General features: G+C 35.3%; 1 protein-coding gene and 1 long non-coding RNA gene across 5 annotated transcripts; one reads left to right on the top strand and one right to left on the bottom strand.

Moving 5' to 3' along the window:
• The first annotated feature begins 1,772 nt into the window (after positions 1-1,772).
• LOC133781473 (receptor-like protein EIX2) lies at positions 1,773-6,206 on the top strand. 4 transcript variants are annotated; one of them, XM_062220466.1, is made up of 5 exons: positions 1,773-1,911; positions 3,200-4,359; positions 4,468-4,507; positions 4,602-5,642; positions 5,915-6,206. In XM_062220466.1, the coding sequence occupies exons 1-2, from the start codon at positions 1,851-1,853 to the stop codon at positions 4,354-4,356; spliced, it is 1,218 nt and encodes a 405-aa protein (XP_062076450.1). In that variant the 5' UTR covers positions 1,773-1,850; the 3' UTR covers positions 4,357-4,359; positions 4,468-4,507; positions 4,602-5,642; positions 5,915-6,206. The 4 variants fall into 4 exon arrangements, with proteins under 4 accessions (XP_062076450.1, XP_062076451.1, XP_062076448.1 ...); XM_062220467.1 differs by having other exon boundaries at positions 4,468-4,511; positions 4,622-5,642; XM_062220464.1 differs by having other exon boundaries at positions 4,468-4,511.
• Positions 6,207-6,319: 113 nt separating this feature from the next.
• Positions 6,320-7,625, bottom strand: LOC133781474 (uncharacterized). The gene is made up of 2 exons (XR_009870127.1): positions 7,359-7,625; positions 6,320-6,730 (listed from the first exon to the last, which is right to left on the bottom strand). It is a non-coding gene; the product is annotated as an uncharacterized LOC133781474 (long non-coding RNA).
• Positions 7,626-19,160: the final 11,535 nt, after the last annotated feature.

Raw genomic sequence — 19,160 nt, 5'->3', positions numbered from 1 at the left:
ATAATGAAAGAATAAAATTAACGTCTTTAAATTAATAGCTGTTTTGGCTCTCATCAAGACTTTTCTATTTTCACATATCGTTGTCATGTAAATAAAACTTAGAAAAAAGACAAAAAAATGAAAACACACATCATATTATGTTTGGTTCATGGTATAATGGATAATATTAGAATAATTGATTTAAGCAAAAAAACTGTCATTCCTATATGTTTTGTTCAAAATTACAAATGGAATAATCTTTCCAATGGAAAATTCATTGGCAAGTTTTAAGGAATTGATATTCTTTTCTAATTTGGGTGGAATAACATCATCATTTCAATGCCAATTCAAAAAAGTGTTAATTTTTGTCAAATATATGTAATTTAACTTACTGTTGTTAACAAATTATTTATTCCATTCCATTCAATTATCAACCAACCAACACGTTATGACTAATTTTTTTAACTTTACAATTAAGAAATTTCCTATAAATATTTTTTAACATAATTAAGTTAATTTAGAAAATTATATAAACAGTATAATAATAAATTTTAAAAAAAAATGAAATGGCTAGCTAGTGACCTCAAACATAAAAGAAAAAGCCCTAATAAATTAGTAAACAAAATTCTAGCTATTTTCTAATAATAGCCACAAATCAGTAATAATTGGGAAAATTTTTGTGGTCACTATTTTCTCTTCTATTGGAGACTATTTTTCTGGAGTGTCAACATCATAATAACCTAACAAAAAATCTTCCAAAAAATAAATAAATAAAAAAACTTGACAAAAAAATTTCAGACCATAATGAGGACATTAAAATTATATGTGGTTGGAATATATATGTGGTTCATATAAAGAGGACATTAAAATTATGAAATTTCCTACAAATATACTTTCAATGGATTGAATGTGCTTTAGCACATGTCACTTTATAAAGTGATATAAAATCAGCCAACACGTTATGAATAATGAGTTGACTTAAAAAAAAAAATTTTAATTCAACCATAATTATTAATATAAAAGTCTATTTTCTGAATTTGATTGATTCTACACGCTACTCTAGAGTCCATGCTTGGGTGACTTACAAAATGGGGTGTTGAACTAATAAAATTGAATCTCAAATTTAACTCTAGAATTCAGGTCTTGCAAGTCAGGTCCAGAATTCAGCACTTTGCCTAATTTTCCAATTCCAAGTTATTGCAGATACAATCAGTCCATGATATTGAAAAGTCTATTTTGTACACCTAGATTTGTCTAAATGAATCTCATACAATTTCCTAGAAAGTGATACATAAATAGAGTACTGTGTTGCCTATAAGAATATGCAAACCACAAATTTCCTTACAACTTTTTACGCTTTAAATCATAATGATGAAAATAGTGGGGCTTATGCTCTTGATTGGCCTTGCAAATGTGGCGAGTTCAGAGAGTAATCAACCTCAGTGCATACACAAAGAGAAAGAGGCTCTCCTCAGCTTTAAGCAAACTCTAAATGACTCTAACCATGTTCTCTCCTCTTGGACCGATATCAGCACAAGTCAAAACTGTTGTGCTTGGAGTTACATCACTTGTGACAACCAGACCAATCATGTCGTCGCTATTGATCTTTCTTATCAAAGTCTAAACGGAATCGGTGGCCATGGTGAGTTTGGGTCGTCTTTGGCTGAACTGAAGCATTTGAACCACTTGCAGCTCGTTGGCATGAACATTATTCGGATTCCAAAGTTTGTTTTCTCTTTAAAAGAGCTTACATATCTCGATCTTAGCGGGAATCCAATCAGCGGACTTATTCCACCACACCTTGGAAATCTCACCAAATTGGAGTTTCTTAGTCTTTCAAGCACTTCTGAAAGGACCGTTGATAATCTTGAATGGCTCTCCCAACTCACTTCTTTGAGGACCTTTCGCCTATCAAATTGTCATTTTCCCAAGGTAGATACTTCCTCTCTTTCCCATACAAATTATTCCTTCAAATTTCTTGAATCACTTCATCTCATTGGGAATTCTATACATCCTACAATAATTACTTGGTTCTTAAACTCCAGTTTTCTTCTTAAAGATCTTTCCATGGTAGATAACATCATAAATGGTCCTTTTCCAAATTCCTTTCAACACACGAAATCTCTTGAAAATGTTGATTTGTCAGGGAACCAAATTGAAAGTGAAGTGCCAGAATCCTTAGGCAACCTTACCAAATTAAAAACCTTGGATTTGTCTCATAACAATCTTAGTGGAACATTTCATGATCTTCTAGAAAACTTGGCAGGTTCCACCAAGAATTCTTTGGAGAGATTAGACTTGAGTTTTAACCAACTTGGTGAGTTAAATCTTGAGGACTTTGAAAACACATTCCCATCTTTGATATATTTATATCTTGATAATAATCAGTTGGAGGGTTCTTTCCCTAACCGTTTAAAGATATTTCCTTGTCTTCAAATGTTGAGTTTGGATAACAACAAAATCACAGGGCTATTGCCTGATCTTTCATCAATGCCAAATTTGACATATGTCACTGTATCCAACAATAAGTTGGATGGTACTTCGAGTGAAAGTATTGGCAAGCTTAATTATCTTGAAACTTTAAACATTTCTTCCAACTCTCTTTCTGGGATTATCTCTGAAGTGAACCTACAGTGTCCCAAATTAAAAACTCTAGATTTATCATATAATCCAGCTATGAGATTGAAATTCAACTCCAATTGGATACCTTCATTTCAGCTTACTTTCATTGGAATGAATTCTTGCAAGTTAGGTCCCTATTTTCCTAGTTGGCTCCAAACTCAAACACATGTCTCCTATCTAGACATTTCCAACTCTAATATTTCAGGTCCTGTTCCTTCTTGGTTCACAAATATTACTTCCAACTTGAATTATTTAAATATGTCCATAAATCTACTTAATAGCACCTTGCCAAATATTCCATCAATAGAACACTTTAGAGTGTTGAAAAATTCTCCATATTTACACGATGGCAATAATTCATATGTGAGATCCTCTTCATCAAATTATAGTGGGAAAATAGGTAATTTTATAGTTGACTTAAGTTTCAACAAATTCCAAGGTTCTGTCCCACCTTCTTTGTCATCTACAGCAACTGAATTGTATCTCTCCAATAATAAATTCACCGACTTGCAGTCTTTTCTATGTGAATCAAAAGATGAGTACAGGCGAATAGTAATTATTGATCTTTCTCATAATAAATTATTTGGAAATATTTCAGATTGCTGGGATAGTTTCCACCATTTGTATATTCTAAATTTAGAATACAATAAGTTGTTTGGAGAGATTCCGAGCTCAATTCAAACGAATACCATTGAAACTCTACAATTAGGACACAATAACTTCTCAGGAAGTTTGCCTTCCTCATTGGAAAATTGCACTTCACTTCGAGTTCTAGATTTGCCGAGTAATAGTTTGGAAGGACCAATACCATCATGGATTGGAGAGAAACTAAACAAGTTGGTTTTTCTTAGTTTGAAGTCAAATAAATTTAATGGAAGTATACCATTGAATCTTTGTCATCTTACTCAAATCCAAATATTGGATTTTTCCTTGAATGATTTATCAGGAGCCATTCCTCATTGCATTAAAAATTTCACTGCAATGGCTCAAGCGGATAAATATTTGAATTCTACCCTTACTTCAGACATCGACTATGGCAGAGGAACTTTTGGGTTGGATGTTGTGTCATACCATGACAATATTTTGTATATGAATTATGCAACAGTCACTTGGAAAGGAGTAGAGCACAGATATGATAAGTTGTTGGGATTGCTGAGAATTATTGACTTATCAAGTAACAAATTGAATGGAGAGATTCCTGCTGAATTGACTGATCTTTCTCAATTGGTTCAACTGAATCTATCAAGGAATAATTTGAGTGGGGGGATTCCAATAAATATTGGGAGCATGACTAACCTACTAGTGTTTGATTTGTCCCACAACAAAATACATGGCGAAATTCCCATAAGCTTGGCTGAAATACATTTCTTGAGTTACATGGATTTGTCGGACAATAGACTGTCAGGAAAAATCCCTACTGGTACTCAGCTACAAAGCTTTGATCCTTCCGTATATGCAATGAATCTTGGGCTGTGTGGGCTTCCTCTGTCAAAGACATGCCAACGAGATGACAATAATGAAGGAGATGATGATGATGAAGAAGATGGTGGAGAATTATGGATTGACTTGCCATGGTTTTACATGGGAATTGGAGTTGGATTCGCTATTGGATTTTGTGGCGTTTGGGGGAACCTATTGATAAACACTTCATGGAGAATGTCCTATTTTCGGATGATGCATAGATTTGGCGACTTGCTTTATGTGATGATCATTGTAAAGTGGAATTTGTTGAAGAGAAAACTAGCTCGGCACTAACTAGTAAGTTTTAATTCTCTTTGTTTGAATCTATCAATGTGTATTGTTTTGCTAATGACACTTGGACAAGACTAGAGTGTAATTAATTTGGGTATTATTTTTCATTTGCAGAGAGGACATAATCAACAAGCACACATCTCTCTTTGTGAAGGCAAGTAAGTGATTTTTTTGTTCATATTTCATTTTTTTGGAATGATCATATATAATAAGTACTAGTATTTATGATCAAATTTGATGTGGTCTAGGGTTTTGTTGCAAGGGACAGTAACACCAGAACACAAATTTGGATGGAATCTTCAAAACGACATCGTCCATAGGTCTTCTGTCTATCTATCTGATGTTCACTCAGCTGTATTGGATAACCATATATATATATATATATATATATGTTGTTGTTTACTTTGTCATTACTATTTGTTTGTAGTTGTTATTTTTGAGCCTCTCTTTGTGAGACACCATATTACTATTGTTTCTCTATTTTAGTTTCTGTATATATATATATTCAAATTTCTGTGTTTGTTCTATTATTACCAAGTACTCAATCACAATCAACATTTTAATTAAAATAAAATAAAAAAAAACAGAAGAAAGTTGATGTAATGGAACATATTCGCAATCTGCTATGTCACATATAATGTAGTATAATCAGATTGCTCACAGAATGCCAAATTCTGTTTTAATTTTCTTAATTTTTATATAACTATAAGAAAATGAATATTTTGCTACGAAATTAACCAACCAACACGTTATGAAAAGATAGAGAGTTGAACCAAAAAATGTTGGACATGAAGTAAATAATAAGTTTCCTTTTCCACACTTGATTCTATACGCTAAAGAGATGGACCCATCGTATTACATTTTACTTTCATGGCTGGTGAACTCTCAAATATTCTTTGATCATTTTACCAGGAAGAATTCCTACTGGTACTCAATTACAAACCTTTAATAATGCTTCTATATATTCCATGAATCCTGGACTTTGCGGACCTCCTCTATCAAGTTCATGCCCGGGAGATGAGACATCCCGTGATCATTTACATTCAACTTATTATGGCAATGAAGGTGATGATGAAAATGGTGGAGAGTGGTTTGACCTACCTTGGTTTTACAAAGGAACTGGAGCTGGATTTGTTATCGGATTTTGTGGCATTTGTGGAAATTTGATGATCAATACTTCTTGGAGACTTTCTTATTTTAAGGTGATGCATAACATAGGAGATTGGCTTTATGTGATGATCATCATTAAATGGGCTTTGTTGCGGAGAAAACTATCCTTGCACTAATTAGTAAGTAATTTTCTTATTTGCAACTTTCTATTATATAATTTTTTTTCCTAAAGTTCAATTAAATTGCAAGTTTATTTTTTATATAATGCATGTAAGGGAAACTATCAGCTTTGCTAATGACACTTGTACAAGACTAGGCTATAAGATGAAAAGTTCTTAAACCCAATTTATTTAATATATATATATATTTATATATTATTTGGATAGTATTACAACTCTGATGTGGTAGTGTCTCACTAAGGTTTGCTCTTGGCTTTTGCTGTAAGGGACAGTAACCAGAACACAAGTTTGATGAAATGGAAGCTTGGAGCTGGGATTGATAATGTTGTATTTCAATGCCATTCAGTTGTGGTGGTGGCCAATATCGTCGTCATTTCTACAACTTATCAATTTCTCCATGTTATATTTGAAGTTCCAGCTTTGGTTTTGTTTTATTAGTTTCTGTTGGATGTTGTTATTGCTTGTTTTGTTGGGTCTTTAGTATGTGTTTTTGTTGTGTTTTCGTTGGGCTCTGTTTTTGTTGGAAAACCTATTGCAATAAATACAAACTTTTTTCTCTTTGTATGTCAAAAATGAGATTATTTATCAAACACCACAACTAGCAATATCAATATATAAACTAAAGCAAAACAAGCAATGGAAAACACAAATCAAGAATTTTCCATGGAAACATAATGTGGGAAAAACTACGGGGACCGTAATCCGCTTAAATCATCCATTATCACCAAAGTTCAATAATGAGATTACAATGTTCTTTTCTAGTATAACTAGAGGCTCACAACAACATCAAGATACAATATTGGATCAACAATACACATAGTCATCATCTATAAAAATGGATATACATAGAAAAAGTTTGGGTCTCACCAAATGATTATAGTAGGAGAGTACCTTAGAGATGTTGCAGGCTTCACCACCCAAAATTTGAGCTAAAATTAATGAGAACAACCACTGAATCTTCAAGTCAAAGTACCAATACCCACTTTTTCTCTCCTCTTTCCCTCTATTTTTCTTCTCTGTTTCATGCTGGCCTCTCTCACTCTCTAGCCCAGCTTTTTTTTTAATCAACTGCGTTTCTGTTTTCTTTTCTACAAAGAAAAAAAAAAGCAACCAGTCTCAAACTGACTTTTTCTGCTTTGGTGTGATACAAAATTCTTCAATTTCAACCAAGTAATAAACAAAACAATACGTAACACCACCCGTCACCAATTGAATCATATATGTCATTAAAAAAATTAAAAAAAGTAAAGGAATAAAAAGAAAAACATCATTGCTAGGATTCTTGAGCATGATCATAATAGGGATTAGAGTAATTTCTTGACAACCGTACCCAATTGGTCCAAATTATTTAGTTTTTAATTAAAAAATTAAATAAAAAATTATTTAAAATTAACAAATATTTTAAAATTTCATTAAAATAAATAATCTTCTTAAAAATTAAAAATAGTAAAATTCTAAAACCTAAATTAATTCCACTATAAAATAAATAAACAAGATCTGATTTGGGAATTCATTCATCGTCTATTTAATATTGTTTCCTTAAGAAAAAAAGAAGAAGAAGAAGAAAAGAACTCATCATTCCCGGCACATTTTCAACAATAGATTTCAGATCCACAAACCAATCTACTGACTAGAAGACATAATTTCAACAATAGATTTCAGATCCACAAACCCACCATTGATGAGAAATAAAGAAAAAAGTTCAGTACTTTATACCCAGTACGACTTGAGCACGAAGAAGAAAGAAGTTGCCTTTCCACAATAGATCTCTGCTACACTCGCCCCCTTTGCTCCTCCGCCCTGCCTTGCCGGTGTTAAATCCTAGCTCCACCCATCTCTGTCACTTAACTTTTTTGGGTTTGCAAAGAATGAAAGAAAGAAAGAAAGAAGAAGGAGAAGAAGACGAAACACTAGTAAAAGGAAGTCATCGAATCAATCAGTTAAAGTTTGTGGTTTTAGTTTTTTAATTTTTACTGGTATTGTTTATTTTAATAAAATTTTACATATTTTTAATTTTCAAAATGACTTTTAAATAATTTCTAATGATTTTTGGATTTTATATGCTTATATATATATATATATTTAAATAAAATTTTTAATTAAAAAATAAAAAGTAAATGATCTAGGTCAATTATATACTACCACGTAGTTGACTACCTTGCATTTAACGTCCAAGTAACTACTGCTGTAAAAAAATATTGACAGAAGTTATTTTATTGGTAAAAAAAACTTGGGTATTCAAGTGTAATTTTGTGGAATCCATTTGATATAAAGAACTGGTCCTTGAAGTCATTGGGGTGCATGGGCAGCTTAATGACTGGAGGCGAGTTAGGGAACCGGGTCAAGTAATAGAACCTGTCCCCTCGTCCCCTCTGGTCCGAGCTGGCTTTGAGGCAGAGAAAGTAAAGGCTGTCTGCCGGAGTGGGGACCTCCCACTCATGTTTCAGGAACAGGTAATTCAATCCTGCCAGCAGCCGGTACGAGTTGGGGGGGAGCTGGAATGGCGCCAACCTCACGTAGTTGAGGAAGTCCGCAAAGTACTGGTCGAGGGGGAGAAAGGCGCCAGCCTTCAAATGTTCGTCACTCCAAGCCGCGAAGTCGTCCTGGAATGGTGAGCAGCTCTGCTCCCCCTCGTAGGGAGGTCGAGTGATTAAGGACCCTTTCCCAGCCTCAATATTGTGGGATAAGAGGATTTTGTTGACCCTTCCTTGGGTCGTAATCCTGGAGATGATCCTCTCGGCCTCGAAGAAGGCATTCTGGAGCAACCGCGACCTTTGTCTCCACCACGGGACCAAACTCCGGAAGGGGGGAGTCGGGGATGACCTCCTTCCCCTTGCGAGGCTGCTGGGACGATGAGCCAGCCGCGTTCCTCTTAGGCGCTCCTTTCTTTGGTGCCATCAGCTCGCCTATCGAATAAAAACGACGGACATTTTTAGTAGGCGACGTGGAATTTTTTAACAAAAGATATAGCAAAGGCAAGTGTCCTAACACGCGAGCTGATGCGATATCAGCCCGCATGATGCCACGCGTTGCCTGTGCCACGTGCCTAAGTTTTCCAACAGACCCCTGATATTCTGTAGAGTCTCAGAATTTACTTAGCTAGTTAGATAGTAGTAGTAGTAGTAGTAGTAATAGCTAGTATTAGTTATAGTATATTCATTACTGTGGATTTTGGTTCAAGCCGGGACTTAGTTGGAAACTCCTAGCAATAGTTATGGATTTTATAAGTTTAACCTATAGTTTAAGAATATTAATTATAACATAATGTTTGATTAATATTGTTGGTTATTAATATGATAATTATTATAACCTAAGATTTAGATAGAGCTAATAAGAATATGACACTTGTCATGAGCATGGTTATTCCTAAGGTTTAGATAGAGCCAATAGGAATATGACACTTATTATATGTATGATTATTAAGAAATTATTATTTTAATGATAAAATAAGATAAATATAAGACTTAGTCTTCACCAAAATCTGATAGGAGTATGATATTTGTCACAATTTTATTTATTTGTGGATTAGGTTGTAAATAGATTTTTCGTAACTTTAGGGTACTGTAACTTTCAACCTATTTTTGACCCAGTTATGTTATGAATTTCGAAAAATAGTATTTCTAGAAAGTTGTAGATAATTTAATTAGCTTTCTAACGGTATAAAGAGAGTTCAAATTAGAGTTCTACAGCTCCAGATATGTTGATTTTACTGCAGGGGAGTTTAGAGTTACGAGATTTAGGGAGTTAGAAGTTAGGATTCTATTTGTTTTTATTATTTTAAAAATCAAGCTTTGAATCCTTAAATCTCTCTGAAAAATTTGACCAATTCCTAAGCCTTTGGCTGAAGGATATTCAAATATTTTCAATTAAATTTATTATTTTTATTCAAAGCCAAAAAGAAGATTTTTATTCCTAGAACTATAGAGTGAGACTATAGAGTGATAAATACTTGGATTGGGATTATAAGCTTAATAAACACTTGGGAAGTAAGGTTATAGTGTATTTCGGTTTCGAGGTATAGTTCGGTCATAGAAGCATTCAAGGTATTCCTAATTCTAGTTCCTTTCTGTATTGATTCTTATAGTTCTTCTATGCTCAAATCCTAACTCAGTCTTTTCTATTCTTGGTTAGGCATCTAAGTTCTTCGAACTTAAGGTTTTCGTTGGTAAGTATCGTTTCGATGGTGTAGTTTATTCTTTCCATCTCTTTTCTTTAGTATACTCACCTCTATATTATGGTTTTTAGGAGTGTTCCAAAATCCCGACTTTGTTCTCATCATCCCGGTATATTGGTAAGGAAAATAGGATAGGATTTTATATGTTATATGATATGTGATATGTTATCTTATGTTATGTTGTGTTATGAAATGTTATATTGTGTATGTTTGTAGACTTGGGCATATGACCTGTTCACTAACAAGCCCCAATAAATTTATGGGCACATGACTTGCTTAGCTAGCAAGCCCCACAAATCTAATGGGCATATGACTTGTTTAGTTATGGGACCCCAAGTAATAATGGCCATTATAGTATGTGTGACATATGTTTATGATATGTTTTATTATATGCTACGTTATGAATTTTATGAATATGAGTTATGTGTTAGGTTTTCCTTGCTGGGCATTAGGCTCATTCCTTTATTTTTTTAGTGTGATGCAGGAAACTAGATACGGAGGCGGAAGGATTCTTGGAAGCTTGGCATGTGTGTTGAGGATGAACGAACTGAGTGGACTGCGTGTCGATCGAGGATGAAGTTATTTATATTTAGTCTTTTAGATCATGTTTTTCCGCATTTAGTTTTGTAAACAATTTTCTTTAGTTTAAAATTATGTTTTATGTTTTAAACAATGGGTACCCATGCCATATTTTCTATTATGTATTTGATACAATATTTCAAGATTTAATAAAGTTAGTTATATTATTTCTTATGTATCTTTCCCAAAATAGTAGTTATGTATAGTAGATCTAATGGTCCAAGGTCTTAGAAATAGTTGGGTCATTACATATTCAGGGATCCGTGTGTCAGGCGAGTCAGGCCACTACTGGCCGTGGGAGGAGGGTTTTAAAGAAAAACCACCTAGGAAACGTGACCCTTAACTTACCCGATTTACACCCTAAAAACCTCTCGCCTTCCACACCCCGAGTGGGTATTTCCTAAATTTACCCAGAAATTGCCTAGTTATGAACTTCTCAATCTTAGACATGTTTTAGGACCTACTCGATATGCCTAAAATCAAAACATATACGCCAAAGTTATTCAGAAACAACCTACGGTTCATGACTATGAAATATAGATTTGCATGTCAAAGAAAAAGGAAACTGAAACACACAAAAAGCAGAAAACTTACAGTATATTTTCCAGATGAAAGGTGCAAGTAGCGTAGAGGTGTAAGCCCTAGAGAAATCCTCAAGACTGGGGCGTTCGAAGGGTTTTTGTGGCAAGAATATGGGGACTTCTGGGGTGTTAAGGAGAAGAAGAGTTCTTGAGACTCAGAAGAGAGAACATGAAGAAAATTTTCGAATAAAAGGTAAAGAGTACTGAAAATGGCCAGCCCTATTTATACGTAAGAGGCATGAGGAAACGAGGACCGTCCGATCAAATCAATGTGAGACACGAGGGTCATAACTCGAAAGACGAAACGACGGCAAAAGGGTGGCCATGCCATTTAATACAATCCTCGAAACCCGAACAGATGGCAATCACGGTGTTCCACGTGTCCGATACTCAAGTAATGGACAGGGTCTGGATAATCGAAAAGAAAGTTAAAAGCCCCCGCTGTGAAAGTCAAAAGTGACGTCATAGATCACGAGCAGGGGCTTGGGGGGAAAATGTACGCCCAGAGTATCAGCACGTTCTTTGTTGAAGTAGCTCGGGAGAAGCAAACTAATAAATAGCCATAAGAAATACGCCACGTGTTCACCATGTATTCGGGGAAACCTGGAGGGATCCCCTAGAAGAATAGCTCGAACTGATGAATCATTTAGCAGCTTAGCACCTAGAACCATTGTATAAACATGGCACCAAAAGACACGAGCTAGACTTACATTAAGCTCGTGGTACCACATAAGCCTGACATACCCCAGGGTCTTTATAAAGTTGACCATGCAATATAAACGTGCATATAACAGACATCATGTGTCTGTTTTATTCCTGAATTCCTGGATACGCAATTTAAACGTGCGTGATCAGACATCCCACACTTGATTTAGGCCATGCGGCCCATTATCCATTTTTACCTATTGATTAGACCACACTTCAATGTAAGGTTTAGATATTAATCATCAGTGTCACAGAGATGACGTGAAGAATGAAGAGATCATGGGATGACCCCAATACCTACTCAGAGATCATTCTCCTATAAATACCGAAACCCTGAGTAGTGCAAAGGGTTGGATTCTTCTTGTAAGGTAAATACTCTGTAAAAATAGCAAGAGAGAGAAATAGTAATAATATTGACTCGTGGACTAGGGGGATTTTAACCTCTGAACAATGTAAAATGGAGTGATCATTTTTCTTCTCTTGATAGTTGATTGCCAGCTTCCTTGAGCATTATCATTTTCTTATTACGGTTTACCATTAAGCACTAATCCTTCCTACTTATTCATATAATTCACTGTTGGCGAAAAAACGCGTCAACAGTAGCAATGTTTAAATAATTTGCTTTTTTAGATGGTCCTGTCTACTGGCCAGCTGTAATGACCCACTACTCTAGACTTTTTGGACCATTAACGAAACTATACATAAAACTTACATTTTTGCGAAAATACCATAATTTATCAGAAACTTGTAGAAACAAAGTTTACTTTCATAAAATAAGTAGGATATGGGTACCCATTGTCTTTAAAACAAAAATAAATTAAAAACTAAAAAGAGTTACATAGAAAATGCGGAAAATACATTTAAAACCATAAAAACATAAACAAGACTACATCCTCGAATCGAATAACGCTCGGCCCCTTAACTCCATTCACCATCGATACATATCCTCTAAGCGTCACGAATCTTTCCGCCTCTAAAGCTTATTTCCTGCACATAAACAGAAAGGAATGAGCCTAATGCCCAGCAAGGAAAAATCTAACACATAGTCATAAACATAAACATAATTTCATAATAACGTAAAGACATATCATAACACATAATTCACTTATTATAATGGCCATTATTACTTGGGGTCCCATAGACTAAACAAGCTTATGCCCATGAGATTAGTGGGGTCCTACCAGCTAAATAGGCATATGCCCACAATCTTTTTGGGGTCTTGTTAGTCAAATAGGGCATAAGCCCAAGCCTACAACAAACACATGCACAACATATTCATAACATACTCATATCATATCACAACATAACACATAAGATAACATAAACATAAACATATAGATTCTAGCCTATTTTCCTTACCAAAGTTACCGGGATAAAATGGACTGAGTTGGGACTTTTTGGAACACTCCTAAAACCATAATGAACAAGAGTGAGTCTAAAGAAAGGAGATGAAATGAAAGAGAATAGGAAGACTAAACCATTAAAAGAAAATATGCTTACCACAACTTAAGTGCTTAAGAACTTGGATTCCCTAACCAAAATAAGAATGAGGTTAGGAAATTGAGTAGAAGACTAAGAGAAAGGAAACATAATACAGAAAGGAACTAGAGTTTTGGTTACCTCAAAGATTTGCAAGATCAATCTAACCTCCACCGAAATACTATAGAACTCACTTCCCAAAGTGTTTGATAAGCTTATGATGTTTAAGCTTATAGTTTTTCCCCAAACCACGTGTTTACACTCTCACACTCACTTAACACTAGCAGCTTCTGAACTTAGAGCAAATGGTAAATAATGGCTGGGTACTAGGTCCTATTTATAGAGTTTGGAGATGAAAAGATCTTGATTTTACTTGAATAAAAATAATGGCTTTTTAGGTGAAAATCATTTGAATAATCGTTCAGCAGAGGCTGAAGACTCGTTCAAAAGATGCTGGACTTATGAAGAAGTTTGAATGGCTGAAAGGAAAAGAATTAAAAAACAATTGAACATATGCTGAAGGAGGCGATATATCGCCCCCTGTAGGCGATATATCGCCTGGGCCAGTATGCCCGAGGCGACCGTGCATCGTTTCGTATTTTCCGTATCTACGTGCTGCGATATATCGCCCCCTATAGCTGCGATATATCGGCACACGCTGAATATTTAAACACGAAATTACACATTTTTAGCTAAGTTTGAATGGAGTAAACAGCCTTGACTAAGACCTCAACGTACTCAAAGCTGCTGACTGACCCTATAACATTCAAACTTTACTCCTTATTAGATTTAATCCCCAAAAATACTTAATCCTTAATCACCATTCATAACATGTGTTTAAAATCCTATTGGTTGATGTCTAAACCTTATAATATAATAAATATGATCCTTAATATCAGTCACATAATCAAACCTTAGGTTATACTTAATATTCTTAAACTATAGATTAAACTTAGAAAATCTATAAGTACTACTATGAGTGTCCAAATAATTCCCGGTCTGAACCAAAAATCCATAGTAACAAAGATAATGCTATAAATACTATCATACTATTATCTATCTTAGCTAAGTAAAGTTCTTGGACTCTACACCAGCTTACGAGCATGATTGACACATTCAAGCACCTCCACAAGAAGAAGGATAAGTGGATTAGTGATGTAGCGGCGACAAAACATGTATTGTAATGACCCACTACTCTAGACTATTTGGACCATTAATGAAACTATACATAAAACTTACATTTTTACGAAAATACCATAATTTATTGAGCAACTTGCAAAATAAGAGTTATTTACAAATAAAAAGAATACTAAGAAGGATTATGGGATCCCATTGTTTTTAAAACAAAAGATGATTTAAAATAAAAGACATTACATAATTGGTGCGGAAAATACACATAAAATCATAAAAATTAAAATGAGACTACATCCTCGAATCGAATAACGCTCGGCCCCTTGACTCCATTCACCATCGATACACTTCCTCTAAGCGCCACGAATCTTTCCGCCTCTAAAGCTTAGTTCCTGCACATAAACAGAAAGGAATGAGCCTAATGCCCAGCAAGGAAAATCTAACACATAGTCATACACATAATTTCATAAGAAACATAAAGACTTAACATAATACATATAACATACACTTATTATAATGGCCATTATTACTTGGGGTCCCATAGACTAAACAAGCATATGCCCATGGAATTAGTGGGGTCCTACTAGCTAAGTAGGTCATATGCCCATAACCCATTTGGGGTCTTGTTAGTCATATGGGTCATATGCCCAAGCCTACAAACATACATACATATCATAACACATTTAATAACATAAAACATATAGATAACATAGGCACATAACATATTGATTCTAGCCTATTTTCCTTACCAAAGTTACCGGGATATAATGGACTGAGTTGGGACTTTTGGAACACTCCTAAAACCATAATGATCAAGAGTGAGTTGAAAGAAGAAGAAGAAATGAAAAGGATGGAAAGACTAAACCATAAAAAACATACTTACCGACTTATATGCTTAAGAACTTGGATTCCCTCAAAGATTTGCAAGATCAATCTAACCTCCACCGAAATACTATAGAACTCCCTTCCCAAAGTGTTTGATAAGCTTATGATGTTTAAGCTTATAGTTTTTCCCCAAACCAGGTGTTTACACTCTCACTCTCACTTAACACTAGCAGCTTCTGAACTTAGAGCAAATGGTGACTAATGGCTGGGTACTAGGTCCTATTTATAGAGTTTGGGAATGAAAATATCTTGATTTTACTTGAATAAAAATAATGGCTTTTTAGGTGAAAATCATTTGAATAATCGTTCAGCAGAGGCTGAAGACTCGTTCAAAAGATGATGGACTGTTGAAGGAGTTTGAATGGCTGAAAGGAAATGAATTCAAAAGAGTTTGAATTCATGCTGAAGGAGGCGATATATCGCCCCCTGTAGGCGATATATCGCCTGGGCCAGTAGGCCCGAGGCGACCGTGCATCGTCTCGTGTTTTCCGTATCTACGTGCTGCGATATATCGGCACACGCTGAATATTTAAACACGAAATTACACATTTTTAGCTAAGTTTGAATGGAGTAAACAGCCTTGACTAAGCCTTCAACGTATTCAAAGCTGCTGACTGACCCTATATCATTCAAACTTTACCCTTATTTAATTTAATCCTCAAAAATACTTAATCCTTAATTACCATTCATAACATGTGCTTAAAATCCTATTGGTTGATGTCTAAACCTTATAATATAATAAATATAATCCTTAATATCAGTCACATTAATCAAACCTTAGGTTATACTTAATATTCTTAAACTATAGGTTAAACTTAGAAAATCTATAAGTACTACTATGAGTTTCCAAATAATTCCCGGTCTGAACCAAAAATCCACAGTAACAACGATAATGCTATAAATACTATCATACTATTATCTATCTTAGCTAAGTAAAGTTCTTGGACTCTACAATTCTCCCCTACTAAAAAGAATTTCGTCCTCGAAATTTACTTATCAAATAACTCCGGATACCGGCCTTGCATGTCCTCCTCCAACTCCCACGTTGCCTCGCGTTCAGAACTATTGCTCCATAGGACTTTGACTATAGGAAATCTCTTGGACCGTAACTGCTTCATCCCTCTATCTAGGATGCTAACCGGTCGTTCCTCATAACTTAAGTCTTTCTGGAGCGCTATGGTATCGTACTTGAGGACGTGAGATGGGTCGACACATACTTGCGTAACATCGAGATGTGGAAGACGTTGTGACTATCGGCTAGTGCTGGCGGTAGGGCTAGTCTATACGCAACTGGTCCCACTTTGTCCAATATCTCAAAAGGACCTAAGAATCGGGGACTGAGCTTGCCTTTCTTCCCGAACCGCTTGACACCCTTCATAGGAGATATCTCTAGGAAGACTTGATCTCCAACTTGGAACTCCACATCGCGTCGCTTGGTATCCGCATAGCTTTTCTGACGACTTTGAGCAGCAAGCATACGCTGTCTAATAAGCGTTACTGCTTCTTGTGCTTGTCTAACAGCTTCGGGCCTTAGAGCTGCCTTTCTCCTACCTCGTCCTAGTGCAACAGTGATCGGTACCTTCGTCCATATAGCAACTCATAAGGTGCCATCCCGATCGTCGACTGGTAGCTGTTGTTGTACGAGAACTTGATCAGCGGTAAGTACTTGTTCCACGATCCTTCGAAATCAAATATACACGCGCGTAACATATCCTCTAAGATCTGAATCGTACGCTCAGACTGCCCATCTGTCTGAGGATGGAAAGCTGTACTAAGGCTTAATTTAGTACCCATAGCTTGCTGTAAGTTTCTCCAAAATCTTGACGTAAATACTGATCCTCTATCTGACACTATCGTCTTGGGGATTCCATGCAATCGTACAATCTCATGGATGTAGATGTCTGCATATTTGTCTGCCGTGCATGAAGTCTTAACAGGCAGAAAATAAGCCGACTTGGTTAGTCTATCTATGACTATCCAAGCGGAATCATGCTGCTTGTTCATCTTTGGCAGACCCGTCACGAAGTTGTAGAGTCCAAGAACTTTACTTAGCTAATTGTTTAGTAGTATTATAGTATGTTTAGTGTTATCATTGTTACTTTGGATTTTTGGTTCAGACCGGGAGTTATTTGGACACTCATAGTAGTACTTATAGATTTTCTAAGTTTAACCTATAGTTTAAGAATATTAAGTATAACCTAAGGTTTGATTAATGTGTCTGATATTAAGGAATATATTATTATATTATAAGGTTTAGACATCAACCAATAGGATTTTAAGCACATGTTTTGAATGGTAATTAAGGATTAAGTATTTTTTAGGATTAAATTAAATAAGGGTAAAAGTTTGAATGTATAGGGTCAGTCAGCAGCTTTGAGCACGTTGAGGGCTTAGTCAAGGCTGTTTAGTTCATTCAAACTTAGCTAAAAATGTGTAAATTCGTGTTTAAATATTCTGCGTATGCCGATATATCGCAGCTATAGGGGGCGATATGTCGCAGCACGTAGATACGGAAAACACGAATCGATGCACGGTCGCATCGGGAACAAAGGTCCAGGCGATATATCGCCTATAGGGGGGCGATATATCGCCTCCACCAGCATGTTTTCAAATTCATTTGAATTCTTTTCCCTTCAGCCATTCAAACTCCTTCAACAGTCCAGCATCTTCTGAACGAGTCTTCAGCCTCTGCTGAACGATTATTCAAATGATTTTCACCTAAAAAGCCATTATTTTTATTCCAAGTAAAATCAAGATATTTTCATTCCCAAACTCTATAAATAGGACCTAGTACCCAGCCATTATTCACCATTTTCTCTAAGTTCAGAGGCTGCTAGTGTTAAGTGAGTGTGAGAGTGTAAACACTTGGTTTGGGGAAAAACTATAAGCTTAAACATCATAAGTTTATCAAACACTTGGGAAGTAAGTGAGTGCTATAGTATTTCGGTGGATGTTAGATTGATCTTGCAATCTTTGAGGTAAACCCAAAACTCTAGTCCTTTCTGTATTCTATGTTATTTCTTTTCTCAAAACCTTCTACTCAGTCCCCTAACCTTATTCTTATTTTTGGTTAGGGAATCCAAGTTCTTAAGCACTTAAGTGGTGGTAAGCATATTTTCGTTTAATGGTTTAGTCTTCCTATTCTCTTTCATTTCATCTCCTTTCTTTAGACTCACCCTTGTTCATTGTGGTTTTAGGAGTGTTCCAAAAGTCCTAACTCAGTCCATTTTATCCCGGTAACTTTGGTAAGGAAAATAGGCTAGAATTAATATGTTATGTGCTTATGTTATCTATATGTTTATGTTATTAAAAGTGTTATGATATGTATATGTGTATGTAGGCTTGGGCATATGACCCATATGACTAACAAGACCCCAAATGGGTTATGGGCATATGACCTACTTAGCTAGTAGGACCCCATTAACCCCATGGGCATATGCTTGTTTAGTCTATGGGACCCCAAGTAATAATGGCCATTATAATAAGTGTATGTTATATGTATTATGTTAAGTCTTTATGTTTTCTTATGAAATTGTGTATATGACTATGTGTTAGGTTTTTCCTTGCTGGGCATTAGGCTCACTCCTTTCTGTTTATGTGCAGGAAAATAAGCTTAGAGGCGGTAAGATTCGTGATGCTTGGGAGGATGTGTATCGATGATGAATGGAGTCAAGGGGCCGAGCGTTATCGATTCGAGGATGTAGTCTCCTTTTATGTTTTTTATGGTTTTACATGTATTTTCCGCATTATTATGTAATGTCTTTTATTTTAAATCTTATTTTGTTTTAAAGACAATGGGATCCCAAAATCCTTCTTAGTATTCGTTTTTTTGTAAATAACTCTTATTTTCAAGTTACTCAATAAATTATGGTATTTTCGTAAAATGTAAGTTTTTATGTATAGTTTCGATAATGGTCCAATTAGTCTAGATTAGTGGGTCATTACAGTTGGTATCAGAGCAACGGTTCCTTCGCATGAAGTTCT

Source organism: Humulus lupulus, chromosome 6 (assembly GCF_963169125.1).
Source record: "Humulus lupulus chromosome 6, drHumLupu1.1, whole genome shotgun sequence".
Classification (NCBI taxonomy): Eukaryota; Viridiplantae; Streptophyta; class Magnoliopsida; order Rosales; family Cannabaceae; genus Humulus; species Humulus lupulus.
The sequence above is the reverse complement of the archived record's forward strand: the minus strand, read 5'-3'. Positions and strand labels throughout refer to the sequence as shown.